We start from the raw sequence: 16,220 nt of genomic DNA on the forward strand, positions 1-16,220 counted from the left end.
TACCTGCAAATCCATCCGAGGTTCCAACATGAAATGGTCTGTCAGATCCGTTATATTCTGGCGAGAAACTAAGATCCTCATTCCAAATCACTTCATAGTAAGTGCACAAAAGCACGGGGCACTAAAACAGTTATTGATTCGGCCATCAAAAGTTTCTGCTTCTCAGAGCTCCGTTGATGCAGTTGTTGATGACAGACGCGTCGCCTGCGGGCTTTTTGCGCGCACTTCCACCGCATCAGAGCGCCGCGAACTCTCTCCAAACGGCCGCGCAATCACGCCTCCCACTCACCCTCACTCTATGAGAAGATGTGGAGGTCCAGGAAAAGCCTCTGCTCACTCCGCAAGTCGCATCGCCTCTCCTCTGACGCACAGGTTTGCGCGTTTGGCACCGGCAGATGCTGAAGAAAATAAAGCTGTACCCGTCTCACGCGTCCTAAAGTCGTGGAACAGAAAAGAGTACGGACTGGTGGGGTAAATTACTGTAAGAGCAGGTAAAAGCGATTTCCTTTTCGGTTTACGCACGCCTCCATTCCTTCTGGTGGAAAACAACGGTCCCTGTGCCAGCACTCACATGTACATCTGAAGGCAGCCGGCTGGAGAGAGAGATTTATATAGGACTGACTTCACCACGTGGTTGTGGTCATCACGGTGAGACCGGGAGATTCGCAGCGCGCGGGTTTACCGAGCACTTCAGTGTAAATATCTCAGCGTGTCGTTTCGCTTCAGCACTGCGGCCAGATCCTAACGCCCACGGACTGGGTAAGCTACTTTAGCTCTGGCCCAACCAGACTGGGGGGCCTGGCCTCCTAATTTGAACCTCCCCAATGGAAAGTCAAAGTAAACCACAAAATATAGCATTAAAAAGATTTCGAGATCGCCAAAGTGGCACAGGCTATTACAACTGCGTAAAAACGCTCATGTAACCATTAGTCCAAGGTGGCACATCAACAAAACATACTGTAAATATGTATTACTTTATTAAAGTGTTACATGTGATAGGTAACCTGTAGTGTTTAGTTTAAGTCTTTCAGATGATTAACATTGGGGATAAAGTGGAAATAATAGACAAAAAACATAAATTAAACTAACCGGGTCATTTGAAAGTTTGTGATTAAACTGTGATTTTTGTAAGATTTTAAATATTATGTAATGTATTTAATCGTTATTTCATTACATTGCAACTTCAATTAGCATTGATCCAATTAATTAATGATGCTGCAAGCTAAATTATTTTTTATTTAAGCTAAATAAAGTTGAGATAATTCTGCCTTCAGAAAGTTAGCCTACTAGTTTTAGTTTTAATTTGACATTTGACAAGTCTTGTGTGTTCAAGATTCTGCTTCTCAGAAAGTGTTTAAAGTTTTTTTTTTTTAGAAACACCCACTTATCAGTTGTTTACAGAACAAAATCATGATAGCAGGGTTGATTTTTTTTTTTAAACAATGAAATTATCAATCATAATTCACTGTCTTCGTGTATAATATCCATCATCAGGCAAACAGCATTAAGGTTTCAGGCATAAAATACTGACTTTATTATTCTGCAGTGTGGTGCAGTTTATATTTATAACCTTTATAAATTCAATGAAATGAGACAGAGAAGTCTTAGTATAAAACCATTCATCTAATCTGAACTGTTATCTTGCTTCATTATGTATAGTACAATTTTTTTTGTGTGAAAAAAATAGCTTATGTTATTACTACTGTTATGACACAGGCAACTGATAAGGAACGAGAAAGCAGGCCCAGCTGTTGCATCAGTGCATAAAAATCTAGCTGATAACCCATTTTGGGAGGTTGGATCACAGGGTTGAGGCAGATTCTCTGTGTGGAACAAGTAACGGCAGACTCCCTCAAAGCACCTGCTTGATTTACTCTCCCATCGCTTGAGCTTATGTTTAAAAAAAAATCATCATTTGCCAAAGCCTTTTGTGCCGGGCCCACACTCCAGTAATCTATCAGGAATGACAGGCCTTCAGAACCCCACCGACAGCCCTACCAACTGCTGTAAACCAGATGTTATCACTAAATCAGTACCAACAAAGACAGATGTAAGACTGAGGGAGAAAAAGGTTAAGGATGTTAAGGAATAAGCCAAATCAAATTAAGTGTTGAAAATTGCAAAACAATTATTCGTCTGCATGGTCCACCGATAGTTCTCACAATCACTTGCTTTGACTTAAGCAAGCTGATGAAATGAGGAAGAGATTTTGAGATACAGGCAATTCGTGACTATGAAAAGATGAGTAAGGGAGCAATAGAGGAGCTTGACCCTTTCTAGGGCACTCTGTCAACATGCCCTGGAGAGGGCGGGCATTCCTGAGTGGCAGGTCACAGTGTTGTAGTGACAAATGGGCCTTTAAAAGTGCTGTACCCTCTAACGTACCCTGTCAGACACTGGGTAAATATATCTCAACTGGGTGTGTACACATAGCTGGACTGAGAGAGATAAAGAAAAGAAAGTCTAGAATCAGCGCAACTGTCGTTCCGGCAAGAGGTCAACTCCTGGCAATCCTCCAATCAGAGAGGCCAACAGTGCACTTCTGCTAAAGGGCCAGTTATATTACAACCTACAATCCTAATGAGCTGAAGAGAATAGAATACACCATATGGCCCATATCATTATGGAAAGTATGAATTCCATAGGAGTTCAGAATGCATGTACAGAACCGGCTTCTCATGGAGGTCAGAGAGTCAAACCAGCGGATAAACACTGAACTACTTTGACAGCAGCGCCTCCTTGTGGTCAACTAAAGCCAATGGTGTCCACCTTACTTCTGAAGGGCCACTATCCAGCTCCAAACCTAATCAAACTCTTGAACCAGCTTATCAAGATCTTCAGGATTACTAGAAGCTTCTAGGCTGGTGTGTTGGGGAAAGTAGGCAGAAGCCATAAGCAGAATTAAACCCCGACTAAGGTCACAGTGGTCCAATAAGTATTTCGAGACTGTGAGATGTGTGATGAACTACACATTTCACACCTAATGTAACAATCAGATTAAAAGTATCCAAATCAGGATTCTTCTGCTCTTGGAGGTCCACTGTCTTGTAGAGCTTAGCTTCAACCCTTATTAAACACACTTAAACCCAGGTCTTCTGGACCTTTACTAGAAACTTCAGGTGCTTCTCAATACTCACATTGATGCTTCCCCGTTTCCTCCCTCCTCCAGCTCGTGATCCGGAAACTGATCGAACTGGAAGGACATCTAAATTCTCTAACTGCCCCGCGAGGAGCTCAGGAATGAGGAGCGAGGATCTTCCTGAGGAGTCATGAGTGAGGATACACGGTGTATCCTTCCTTCGCATCCTAAGGGGTGGAGATCAGACACGAGGAGCGAGGGAGGTTTAGAAGCAAGGGAATGAAACGAGGATGCACAAATAAGAAATGAGAAGCACCCTACCAGTCAGGTGTGCTGGGTAAAGTTGGAAAGTTTAACGGTCTATGAACTTGCCCAACAACATAGGGTGCTTTTCAGTTCTCAAATGGATGCTTCTTTGATTACTTTCTCCTCCATTCTCAAATGCATGCTTCCTTGATTACTTTCTCCTCCATTCTCCTCTCCCTTCACATTAATTTTAACTTTTTTACCTCTTCAGTTTAAATAAACAATACATCTCTCATATTTTAAAAGGGCATCTTGCTTTATTATGAATTTCTTAAATAACCAAACTTTTATAGATCCCTTAAGCACAGCTGATGACGCTTTTAAGCGAAACTCACATGATCAAGAATATTCCAATATAGAAATAAGATTTCCCTCGATTCCTCATTTTCTTTTCTTGCACCCTACGGTGTGTGGAGACGAGACGGGAGAACGCTAGGAAAGGAAATGAGGATGCACAAATAAGAAATGAAAAGCACCCATGGTTTCTGTTGTTAAGGGCTCAGCATCAAATTAAACTATACAGTACTTGTGCACAAATTCATCAAATGATAGAAGCTAGGCAAATAATGGACAAGTTGCATGACATCTCATCGTCAAACCAAGAACAAAACCACAAAGCGTTAAAGAAAATCCCATGTTCGCTAGTAGCAAGGATAAACATTGTTGTGCTGAACAACATGTTATGTGCAAGAGAATTCTTGCCTGTCGAAAGCATGAAAATTTTACTTTAGAACGAAGCCAGTATCTTACACATTTTTACCAAAACAAGGCAAAAAGAACATGACATTATAAACACTTAATAAAGGGAATTTTTCTCTTAAATTGTAAATTTGCAATATTTGGATTGGTCTAATATTTTGAAACTAACAGCCATGATTCTCCGTACTGCTCACTTTATCTGCAACATGATATACTGCACCAATATAAAAGACAACAGAAATGACAGAAATGATTTATTAGCAAAAAAAAAAAAAAAAAACACTGATATAAATGACTATATACAGAAATAGAGTGCTGAAGTTGGGCTTAACCTGCAGCACTCATCAATGCACTCAAAAAAAGACCCATCTTTACTAGGAGATCAGGGCAACATTACAGATGAGTGTCTGTCCCTACTCCAGTATCATTAATCCACCCTCTGAGAACTCTGGGTAATGTCGAGTCTTCTCTCTCTGTGCGGAGGGTCTGGAAAAGGACTTGTATGCATGGACTACACGATGTACATGGATCAGTCCGATTCACTGCTGTAGTCTTCAGAAGGCTCATGTCTGTCCTCTTCATCACTCTCTTTATCCCAGTCCTTCATGGATGCGCCCATCATGAAATCATCCTTTAACACGCTCCAGGATGGATTCTCCACTTTCACCTCTACAGGACGCTACGATCAATCAACAGAACAAGTTAGAAGAATCAGTCTTTAATCACACACATGAATTAATTCAAAAAGGCCTGAAATGTAAACAGTGCCAGCAAGTGAACACAATGAGTGAAATTAAAGTGAAAATCAAGCTTATAATGTTGTTTATATAGCCCCTTTCACACAGCGCGTTGATCCCGGGAAATTGCCAGAACGCCTTCAGTGTGAACGCAAACACGACCCGGGATTGATGCTGGGTTGGGGACCTAGTAACATTGCCGGGATCAGTCCCGGAACGCGCGCTGTGTGAACAGAAGCCGTAATCAGTGCCGTGTCGTAATGATGACGCTGAAGTGAAGTGAAAGCAGGAGTGAAACGGTACGTAATGCGCTAGTTTATGATCGAATCAGAGGGAAAAATCCACAAGCGTGGTTTCTCCAGAGAGAAATCGCAGCTCATAAGCAAACTATAGACGCTGCTGAGACATTAGGCTACATGTCACATCGATGTCACGTGTCTTTTAGGGATTTTTACGGGTTGTGTGTGAACGCACTCTCTGATTCCGGAAAACCACTCGCAGTGTGAATGAACCAAAATCAAACGAACCCGGGTCAAATCCCAGGACACTTTATCCGTGTATTTTCCGGAATCTCTGTGTGGAAGGGGCTTAGGTCTATGTGGTGCTTTAAGACAAACAATGTTCAAATTCATGTAAAACATTTTACATTTATCTTGAATTTACTTTTTATTTCAGTTTTGGTATTTTTAGTACTTCAACTTAATCTTATTTCAGTTAAATATCAAGACATATCTATTTTTTTCATTTAATATTTATATTTTAATTAAATTGATTTTGTTTTAGTTTACAATAACAACACTGGTAAATAGAGAACATTTTGACTTAATGTTGACTTGAAGCAAGGAAAATGTGCCATGTAAAAAGGAAGAGGAAAGAGAGAGAGAGCAAGTGTATGGGGAAGTAATCTCACCACTTTCTCCTTCTTCATGGTCGATGCGTGAGCCACATCTGCTCCTCGAAGTACATCAATGAAGTCCTTCTTGGACACGGTGGACAGAACTTTGGATTTCTTTCTCTCTGAACCCCCAACTTCCTTCATCTTTTCATCCACATTCTTCTGATGTTTCTTCAGTGCATTGAACAACTGCACCACACCTCTAAAGGCATCACACAAAGAAACAATGAACTACATTCAACTTAAAAATAGCACAAGAGGTCATAAATTGCTTGGCTAATCACAATAGTGTTAGTAAAAGGGAACTGTAGGAGGTTTCACCTGGTAGCAACTCTTTGTAGGTTCCTCTCATGCTCTCGGTCTCGAACCACATCAGGCTTCTCTCGGCACATATTCTCCCATGTCCGTTTCTTATCAATCTGTACATTATACATGTATAAAAAACATGTTCTGGAGTGATGTGCCTTTAACACCTCTCCAATGCGATGAAGAAAACAGGTGTTTTACAGCCTTTTTAAATCTTACTTCAAATCTTTAGAAGTTCCTACTGAGCATAAAACTATGCAGGCATTATTCACAATTGAATATGTAGAACATCATTAAGCAACATCTAAGTTTGCTCCAAAAAAAATGAATGAAATTTCTTGTCATTTACGTGCTGATTCTTAAAAGTGACAGTAGCTAAAGTGTTTTTAGTACCATAGGGATTAACAGTTTTGTACACTTAGTTTACACTTATTTCCCTTGACTGTGTTAAAGGGATAGTTCACCCAAAAATGTTGTCATTACTCCCCCTCAAGATGTTCCAAACCTGTATGAGTTTCTTTCTTCTGTTGTACACAAAATATATTTTGATAAATGTTGGTAATCAAAGAGTTGACGTGGCTATTGATTTCCATAGTAGGAACAAAATACTAGTCAAAGGGTGTCGTCAACTGTATGATTACCAACATTCTTTAAAACATCTTCTTTTGGTGTTCAACAGAAGAAAGAAACTTATACATGATTGGAACAAAATGAAGGTGAGTAAATGATGACAATTTGAATTTTTGGGTGAACTATTCCTTTAAGCATTTGGCTAAATGTAACATTTCTTAACCAAAAAAAAAAAAAAAAAAGCAGATAAAAATGCTTTGCTATGTCACGGTTCATTCCAGCCCTTGATAGCTTAATATTAAATAAAATGTGACCCCTGTCTAGATTTGAAAGAAATTGCTGTTCACAATTTTTTTTAAATTCATGTGAGATTTGGTAAAGCCCAGCTTTGCTAAAGGTCAAATTATACCCATTGTTAGGTTCACCTGTTTCTTTTTTTCAAGACGCTCTTTCTTCTCCTTCTCCTTGATCTTGTCCAGCTCCTTGTTCTTCAGGAGGATGCTGGGTTTGCTGTCTGGCGTTTTTTTCCCCAGGATTTTGGCCATGGCCTCAGCCCATCCAGCGTTTGGATTTTCCTCAGCATCTCCATTCTGTTCGTCTTCACTCTTTCTATCCTGATCACCGCTGTCTTCTACATCACTTCCCTCATCGGATCCCTCCTGATCACTTCTTGGTCCACTCTCTCCATCATTACTGATGCTGTCATCAGAAACTCCATACTCTTCCTCTGAACATCCAGATCACAGAAAAAAAATCAATGCAACATCAATTTTATACATTGTAATGGCATCACAGTTAATGTTCAAGCAGTTTCTGCTTAATTTTAAAATGTACCAAATGTTAGACACAAGCAGTGAAATGTTATCACAAATGACTGAATCTTCAGAATCTCTTGATCAAAAGGCTTAAATGCTTGAAATTTGTTATACTATTCAAATATATGAATAGCATGTAAACAGCATCTCAGGATGCACTCCATGAAGTTAGTTGAGAGAATCTGCAGTCACATGTTGTATGTGTGCGTAAATTTAGAATGACCCTAAACTGTGTAATTCTAGCCAGTTGACATTTAATAAATTGAGATAAAAAAAACTTTTTAGCAAAGACAAGTCAGCTGTCTAACAAGTCACTAAATATTGCAAAAAGGATGATTGTATATTCTAAATACGTATCCTGTAAACGAATTTGAATCACCGCTTGTGTGGAAGGGAGTTAAACACAGTTTGTGTCAAGCTCGTTCGTTTGATTAACGATTAATAATACGTAACCTAGAAAACGGACATGCTAAGTGTGCTACATTATAATTTGACTGTGAAAGTACAATTTCTCACCATTTCCATCTTCAACAACGACATGTGGCTTCTTCATGAGCGTCGCCATCTTTTCTGATATTTACAAGTACTCGCTAAACAGTCCGTGTGAAACCAGAGGCGCTCAGGAAAGGTTCCGCCTCTATTTAGTTTCGAAGTTTTCTTCGTGAAAAGTTATCCCTGTCACGATCATTGCAAAACATGATAGAACATCACGAACCCCCAATAAAAAAAAAACAAAGGCTACGTTGCAAAGAAAAACTCCTTAAAATAGTTAGATAAAATTAGGACTCCTGAGAGTAACCAGGAATCAAGGAAGCCCACACAAACATTCATCACGTGCACGCCGGCAACTTTATTTTATGGGGAATTTCCATAGACATATTAATAAGTGTACAAGCTGTATAAGTTATTATACCACCTTACACTAGCCATATGCATGTTTACATTTTCAAAAAACATCAATTAGTATGATTTATAAGCTGTTTTTAGGCCACACACGCACACGCGCGCGCACACACACACACACACACACACACACACTCACACACACACTCCCCTTACTCCACCCATTACAAAAAGCTATCTGCAATTTTACATATTCAAAATAATAATACTACTACTACTACTAATAATAATAATTTAGTATGATAGCTTTTGTTGTTGTTTTTTTTTTTTTTTCATGGGGACCAAAAAAAAAGTCCTCGCAAGGTAAAACATGACTGGTATTAACACACACACACATACAGAGCTGTCAGCAAAGGAGCTGCTGTCTCAGCTACTGAAGGAAAGGAGAGAGCCGGGGCGAGTGATATCTACACACTCAAGCGAAAGGACTTTACCTGTTTGCCCGAATCACCATGGTGCCATCACAGCAGAGTAAGACAAAGCCCGATTAACATTTAACAATGGTGGAAAATAGTTATAAAACTTGGAGGTTAGAGCTGTTATTGAAGATTTGCTAAGGTGTACATTTATGGCAGTTTGGACAGATGAGATATTATAATATCTGCAGGGTTGTTTTTCCTTACCATTGTTCAATTTTGAAATAGATATTTGGGTATAGTTAACATGGAATACTTTTAGAAAGCTGAAATGTCCTCTGGTGTGATATGCTAAATTCCATCTAAAACTAGTTTTGTGTACCATCTTGTTAATTCTTATTTATTTATTATGCATGCACTTGATATAAAACTGCATATTAATTGAGACTAATATATTATAATACTATACATTATAAATAATAAATATTGACAAAAAATCATAAAATAAAAAAAGTTAATGGACATTTTACAGTACACATACCTTTCTACAGGTAGAGCATTTAAGATGACCATTAAAAAAACTAGGAGCAAAAGTTTAAAACATGTTTTGGGCAATTCTGATTAACAAACATTTAATCTAAACTGACAATCACTGACAATGACTTGACAATTCTGTATAATGAATGGCACATAATTAAAGTGTGAATAAAGTGTATTTATTGCAAAATGAGATAATTGTTACTTCAATATTAAGGAAAACAGTTTTGTTGACTGAAGTTAAAACCTATGTTGTCACATTATATTTAACTACAACCTGCATGTTGTCACAATACACACACACCATCATGTTCTATGGCACCTGGGTAAACTGGCTCGACATGTTTCAGTCAACACACACGTTTAAACAAAGGGACAAAAAGTTGAGAAATTTGCTCTGTGGTCACTCAAAAAATGCTGTGATTATTCCGTTTAGTGACACTAGTGGCACAGGAATTACACCCTTTAGCTTTTGGTAAAAAAGTCAATATTAGTGTTTTCTGTTATTGACTTGATGTTAATAACTTGTAACAGCTGGTTCTCAACTTTTTTCCAGAGAGCAAGAGCCCAGTAATGGAGTATGCCATTAGCTTTGTGCTTGGATCAGTGGCTGGAAGTACGCTGGGAGCCATAGAGATGCCAGTGAATCAGATTATGACAGGGATCATCTCCGGAACCCATCTGAATCCCGTCGTTTCTTGCATTAAGAGTGTTGGGGCTCTGGGACTGGGCTTGCTTCTAGGAACTACTGCGCTCATCACATCAATGACAGCGGTAGTAACGGGGGTCATCGGAGCCGCTTCTGTGGCCTTGTTTCTTTTAAGAGTGAGGACGAGTGAGGGATGGGCATCAGCAGGACTGGCCGCGGGCATCGCCACAACCTCAAGCGGTGCAGCACTAGGGGCCGTCACTGAAAAACTGAGCATGAGCTACGGGATGGTCAGCCTGCTTTGGGCATTGGGTATTTTCACAGTCTTAAAACTATTAATGTACATCTTTGTGAAGTTTACATGCACGGAATGGAAATTCTGTGGAATTTTTACTGAACTTAACAAGAAAGAACAAGCGAATCTATTTGCTATGGAAGTAGATCTAAGACAGCGGGTAGAAAGGGAAACTGAACAGCGGATTATTGCCTGCAAGATGGAGAAAGAGGAAGATCTAGAGGCTTGGAAGGCCCAGCAAAGAGAAAGAGAAGAAATTAAGAGACAGCAAAGGAAGGGTGTTGAACTGGAAATGCACCAGAGGACTTCTCGACAAAGGCTGCTCAAAGCGGTGGACAAATACACGGAGTTTCTTGCATTATCTGGCATTCCGATGACCGTGACTGCATTCGTGACCACTGGCTTTGGCATCTTTGGGTTTGGAGATTACAGATTTGTTTTTGTTATCCTGTTAGTGTTGGTGTTGAGCATGTCGTTTTGGCTCATGAGGTCACGGCGTTTGAGCTTTTGGATGTTTACGGGATGCATGGCAATGTTTGCCACATTTGCCATTGCTGTGCTGACTGTTCATGCCGGACAGGAGGTGGCAGGCATGGCTGTAAAAATGCGAAGGGCAGGACAAAACATAAGCAAGGAGAATGTTAGCATCTGGATGACACACTCATCCTCCATACAGGCAATTTCTGCAGGATTCTTTGTGTCAGAAGTTTGTCAGGTTGGTTTAGGTGCAACAGTCGGCGGTCCGATGGCACGAGAGGCTGGAGGAAAGGTGATAGTGTGGTCATCTGTAATTGCAGTGGTTGTTTTGATGATTGTTGAAGCATTGCCGCTGATGCTGGGAGTAGGTGGTACGGCGGGGGCTTTGTGTGGGGCGGCTGGAGCGGCTGGTGTGTCCATGGGAGGAGCTGCAGCTTTAGCTGTGAAATCATCCTCATGGGGAGGAACAATAGCATCTACTGCTGGGATGATCTTAGGCCTTTTGGTGTTTGGAAAGTGGGACATGGTTAAAATAGGGCTTCAGGTATGTGTGACATACATTTTTGCCATGACAAATCTTTATTGAAATGCCATGATGTTCTTTTTACTAATGGAATTGCAAGAATCAGCCTCTGATTCTAGTAATAATGGTTTATTATTACTCGTGTTGTTATGGGGTGGGTTAATTAATCTTTTCCTTATCTTTCCGTGATATGACAGAGTGCGGGACATTGCAGTGGGCTTTCTGTTGGCTGTTCCCTTTTGCCGTTGCAGCGTTCTTTGTTGCTGTTCGTATGGTTAGGATTTGGGCGGATATATCCTCGCATGACGACGCTTGAAGCGTGCTGAATCTCCTTCAGCAGGGTGCTGCAGTATAGACCGTCGGATCGACTGCACCTTGCCGGTGATCAGTGCTCACTTGCTGTTGCGTGGCGTTTTGCCGATATTATGTGTGAGTTCCGAAGCTGGACAATCTAAACGTCTGCTGGAGTGGCCGCCTGGTGTGTCACAGATTCGGCAACGTAACTCGCTCTCTCTTCCTCCACAATTCCTCGAAACGGTTTGACCATTACTAGCAATTCACTAGCCAATGTCGAGATGGAAAGTGCTTTTGTGTTTTAATGTTTCCCTTTAATTGGTTTATTTCTTTATTCTGTTTCTTTATGATATCTGTGAATGAGACCTGGTATAATTTACATGGTTGATTCATTCTGGCAAATTATTTTTCTTTATTTGTGCTAGTTATGTCTCTGTGAATGTGTTTATTTAACATCCTGAGCCTGGTTGGCTCGGCTTTGTGTATTTTCTTTTTTTGTATCTTCTTTTGGTCAATACGTCTGTGTATTTTTTTTACTATTATTTTCTTGTGGGATAGTTGAGTTTTTTTGTGATCTGGTTAATTGCCTACCCAGTACTTTAACTCAGTCATTAAGCAATCTCTCTTCGACCCAGTTTGTGAATTTACTTAGTTGTGCATTTCCTATTTGATTTTGTTTGTTAAGGTTTTGTGTGTTTATGATTGCATCTTCTTTTCTTTTTGAGTACCAAGTTTTAGGAGAATAAGTGTACGTTTAATTGGAACTTTCGCTCTCTCTCCAGGGGGGTCGGGGACCCAGACCCGTGTGTGTGTGTGTGGACGAGCCTTCCTCTCTGTTTGGTGGCGGTTTCCTCTTCCGTGTGCGGTGGTTCACATTTGAGGTGCAGTGTGAGTGCACGTGTGGTTGCCGTGGTTTCTTGAGGATAGGCAGTGGTTCTCAGCCCTGGAGCAGGTGTAGCAGTGTGTCAGTGATATCCTTTTTTTTTCCTTGACTATTGGTACATGCTGTTTAATGGTTGTTAATAAAATTATATATTTTTGTACTACACCTGTTTCTGATCTTGACTCAGCCGTAACCGAACTTGTGTGCTTTAAATCATTCTGAAAGGCGATTCCCTGGTAATGTTGCCTCTGGGGTGGTGTAGTCGAGCATTTTAGAGGTGTAAATTTGTGTTTCAGTTTACACTCCCCCTATCAAATCATAGAGCTGCCACATATGCGTTATGATACATCTCTCAATCAACATTGTATTGTATTGCACTATATGTTATATAATAAAACTACAGTTTTGATCATAAAACTAAGCATTTAATTATCATCTAACTAAGACATAATTGTCACAGTGGTGTTCTGTTTAGTTTGTTATCATTGGACTTGTCTGCCTGTCGTCACGTGTTGTCTTCTCTGTCATTATCAGTTCATCTGTATCACCTGTGTTTAGTTAATCATCATCATCATCTGTATCACCTGTGTTCTGTTAATCAGTGTCATCTGTGTTTGTATTTAAGTTCCATCTGTTCAGGCAGTCTTTGTCTGATCTCTGTTATATTTAGTGTGTTGCTGCCTGTATTTAATTAACATTAAACCTTCGTGTTGGAAAATATCCTCGTCTCTGTCTGCCTTCCTGCAACCACCAGTGAGAGAAGATCGGACCAGCCCGTATGGACGACAGGGCTATATTTGTCGCCATAGCTCAAGAGAGCATGGAATTTTTCTCCTTTTTGGAGAACTTTGTTCATCGAGCCGTCACTAGCCCCCTCGACGATGAAACCCTCAAGCTGCTTTTCTGGATTGGGGCCAATTTCCCCCAGTCCATCGACCTCCCAAACACCGATGGACTAAGCTGGAGGGAAGCCATCGCCAGGTGGGCGTTGTGTCCCGATCCAGAGAACAACCACCATCACCAGCAGCCTCCGAGACCACCCTTCCAGAGTCTCGTGCCACCTTGTCCCGCCGAGCTTCACATTAAGCCTACCGAGCCAAAGACTGTTCACGCCAGATCAGCCGTGCCTGTGTCTTCGGCAAAGATGGCGGCTGCCGCCGCCGCACCACCTGAGCCCTCAGCCTGGATGGCTGCCGCCATGTCAGAGCATGTACCTGTCCCTAGACCTGTCCCTGCCACAAGAACTGTTCATGTTCCTGTCCCCGAGCCTGAGTCTGTCCCCGAGCCAGAGTCTGTCCCCTAGCCTAAAGCTGTCCACGGTGCCTGAGCTCCAACCCAACCTCCTTCTCCCGCCGCCTCTCATCATCCAACCATCATCCTCCTCTCCTCTGCCTCCTGTCATTCCCATCACTCGCCCTCAACACGCCAGTGGAATGGTGGGCTCGCTGAGGGCTTCCAGTCCTCAGCACCATCTTGGACAGTGGATCCTCTGGGATCCAACTCCAGCCACTGCGTTCCACAAGGATTCCACATGGGCCCATCAGTCCATAGGCTCCGACCTCCATCTCCGCCGTGGCTCATCAGTTCACCAGTTCCACCAGGCTCCCTCGTCCCCCCGGATCCGCCTTGGTCGCTCGTCGACCTACCCTCACCATTGAACTGCACTCCTCTGGCTACGCCCCAGCCCTTCGTCCCCCGGCTCCATTGGACTCCTCACTCCCTTCTGCTCCTCCTTGGTCCTCAGTCACTCTGTCTCCACCGCACCCTTCTGTGTACCCGTCTACACCTCAGTCGTCCGAGCCAACAGCTTCCCCGTGTCCCTCTGAACCCTCTGCTCGACCATGGCCCGGTGAACTTCCGTCTCCTCCCTGTCATCTTCCCCCATCGGTTTCTCCTCTGTCTGTCATCGCCCTAAAACCTCCTGCCCTTCAGCCTCCATGGATCTTCATCCATCCCTCTGGATTTATCACCTCTCAACCTAACCCTTCTCCAGATATTCTGCCTGCCTTCTCCAGCCCTTCGCCCACTCCTGTTGCCAGCCTTGTGGGGAGGGGCATGTTCTGTTTAGTTTGTTGTCATTGGACTTCTCTGCCTGTCGTCACATGTCGTCTACTGTCATTATCGGTTCATCTGTATCACCTGTGTTCTGTAAATCAGTGTCATCTGTGTTTGTATTTTAGTTCAGTCAGTCTTTGTCTGATCTCCATTATATTTAGTGTTTTGCTGCCTGTTCTGCTGTCCTGTATTTAATTATTATTAAACCTTTGTGTTGGAAAATATCTCCGCCTGCCTTCCTGCAACCATCCATGACCATAACATTGGCAGATAGAGTGACCATTGATATTCATATGCATTTTATGTAAGTAGTCGCTATACTGTTATAAAGATCTCATTGATTTACTTTTACAAGCATCAAAATTTCATCTTACTTTTTGGTCATATAAATACCAGCAACTGCACTGAATTGCTAATTTTTGATTTCTTGAATAAAACTGAGATTTTGAGCTCCATATTATCTTTATATGATATGTGCCATAAATTAAATTTAAAAAAAAAAAAGATTTTGTCTTAAGGCCCACCAACATATTATATATTTTAATTATTTCATATGTCAGGCTTTACCGGGTTTAAAAACAAGACCAATTTCCCTGATAGGCAAACATGTTTTAGATATTAAGACTTCTCATAGAATATATATATATATATATATATATATATATATATATATATATATCGAACAGTACTGTAATTTCACCTGTTTTAAAAAAATAAAGGTAACAACTACACCTAACAAAATTAACTAAATACAAGTGAAAAACATTCAAAGGAACAACCTGAGCTGTTTTTTAAAATATTTTTTTTACACAACTTCATACTCTTCTTTTGATGTCAAGTCACCTTCATTTATATAGCACTTTCAACAATATATCACATAAACAGTAACTGTAATTTTGTTGTTCTGTCTCCAACCTTTCAGGTGATATAATGTAATGATGGCTAACACCTGTCAATCAATCCATCTGGCATTGCTATTTGACATATTAACCCAGTCTTCCCAAGTTGAGTAGTAAATCAGAAATTAGATCTGTTTTCTTTCAAGACCACTAGAGGGTGGAAAACACTATTAAAACCACAAACCAGGGCCACTGTCTTCTTCCATCCACAGCAGAGTAGAATAGATCAGTCATGTCATTCCATCCCGTCATAACCACATTATCATCAATTTAAGTGTGTCCTGGGTGTGGGTCATATTAATATGTTGTATCTCGTTATATATATATTTCGTTATATATTATATATATATACACTTTCATGAATCTGAAAATGTACGTCAACATAACTGAAAGATTTGCACAAAAAATGGAAGCACTTACAGTATTGCAGTCCTTTTCCCCATGAAAATAATATGTAATTACTTTCTAACTGGGTAATAACTAGTACTGATCCTGAACCTACCCCTAAACCTTTTCTTAACCCATGTAGTTACTTTATATTACCCAGTACTTTTTTATGTACACTTTAATTACACTGTAAGTACACATACAGTAAAATAAAGTGCAACCCAAAAGTTAATTCTGCTTGTGTTTCATGAATATGAGGACCATGGTGTGATTATAGATAGACTTTTGTTCATTCCATCAAATAAAATGAAAGAAGAGGATAATAAGATGGAATTGTAAATTATTTTAAATTGTTGTCATATCTGTAAGCTTATATTGGACTATTAAAATTCCTTTTGTTATCATGTGAATCTTGAATTTCTTTGAATTCTGCCTGTCATTCCAGTTCAACAACCTGTTTTGTGCGACCAATTCATATGCACACTGATGAATTGAAAGCGAGACGAGTTGTGTCCATCACCTGTATTCTCAGGTGTTGTAAGGGCAAATTCTCGT

At 40.6% G+C, this 16,220-nt stretch overlaps 3 protein-coding genes and 1 long non-coding RNA gene across 4 annotated transcripts in view; 2 read left to right on the forward strand and 2 right to left on the reverse strand.

Moving 5' to 3' along the window:
- The window catches only part of tgfb2 (transforming growth factor, beta 2), a 54,300-nt gene extending 53,523 nt beyond the window's left edge, over nt 1–777 (reverse strand). Inside the window, exon 1 of the mRNA XM_077206247.1 lies at nt 4–777. The gene's annotated coding sequence lies outside the window, so the exon portion shown is untranslated. The remainder of the gene's footprint in view (nt 1–3) is intronic.
- Nucleotides 568–4,207, forward strand: LOC143714854 (uncharacterized). The gene is made up of 2 exons (XR_013195636.1): nt 568–759; nt 3,170–4,207. It is a non-coding gene; the product is annotated as an uncharacterized LOC143714854 (long non-coding RNA).
- On the reverse strand, nt 3,623–8,195 carry rrp15 (ribosomal RNA processing 15 homolog). Its single transcript, XM_077206259.1, has 5 exons — nt 7,924–8,195; nt 7,018–7,319; nt 6,038–6,135; nt 5,732–5,918; nt 3,623–4,763 (listed from the first exon to the last, which is right to left on the reverse strand). Exons 1-5 carry the CDS (start codon nt 7,970–7,972, stop codon nt 4,614–4,616), a joined length of 786 nt encoding a protein of 261 aa, XP_077062374.1. The 5' UTR covers nt 7,973–8,195; the 3' UTR covers nt 3,623–4,613.
- A 278-nt stretch (nt 8,196–8,473) lies between these two features.
- LOC143714687 (uncharacterized) lies at nt 8,474–14,601 on the forward strand. Its single transcript, XM_077205977.1, has 2 exons — nt 8,474–8,781; nt 9,760–14,601. Exons 1-2 carry the CDS (start codon nt 8,763–8,765, stop codon nt 11,208–11,210), a joined length of 1,470 nt encoding a protein of 489 aa, XP_077062092.1. The 5' UTR covers nt 8,474–8,762; the 3' UTR covers nt 11,211–14,601.
- The last annotated feature ends 1,619 nt before the right edge of the window (nt 14,602–16,220 follow it).

The sequence above is a fragment of the Siphateles boraxobius genome, unplaced genomic scaffold (genome assembly GCF_051911475.1).
Source record: "Siphateles boraxobius isolate OS27281-9 unplaced genomic scaffold, OSU_SipBor_1 12, whole genome shotgun sequence".
In the NCBI taxonomy this organism is placed as follows: domain Eukaryota; kingdom Metazoa; phylum Chordata; class Actinopteri; order Cypriniformes; family Leuciscidae; genus Siphateles; species Siphateles boraxobius.

Coding starts and splice junctions, on each gene's coding strand:
- rrp15 (XM_077206259.1), bottom strand. CDS start 7,972: ATGGCGACGCTCATGAAGAAGCCACATGTCGTTGTTGAAGATGGAAAT. Junction 7,320..7,923: donor CGTTGTTGAAGATGGAAATG/GTGAGAAATTGT, acceptor CTGGATGTTCAG/AGGAAGAGTATGGAGTTTCT. Junction 5,919..6,037: donor CTACAAAGAGTTGCTACCAG/GTGAAACCTCCT, acceptor TGATGCCTTTAG/AGGTGTGGTGCAGTTGTTCA.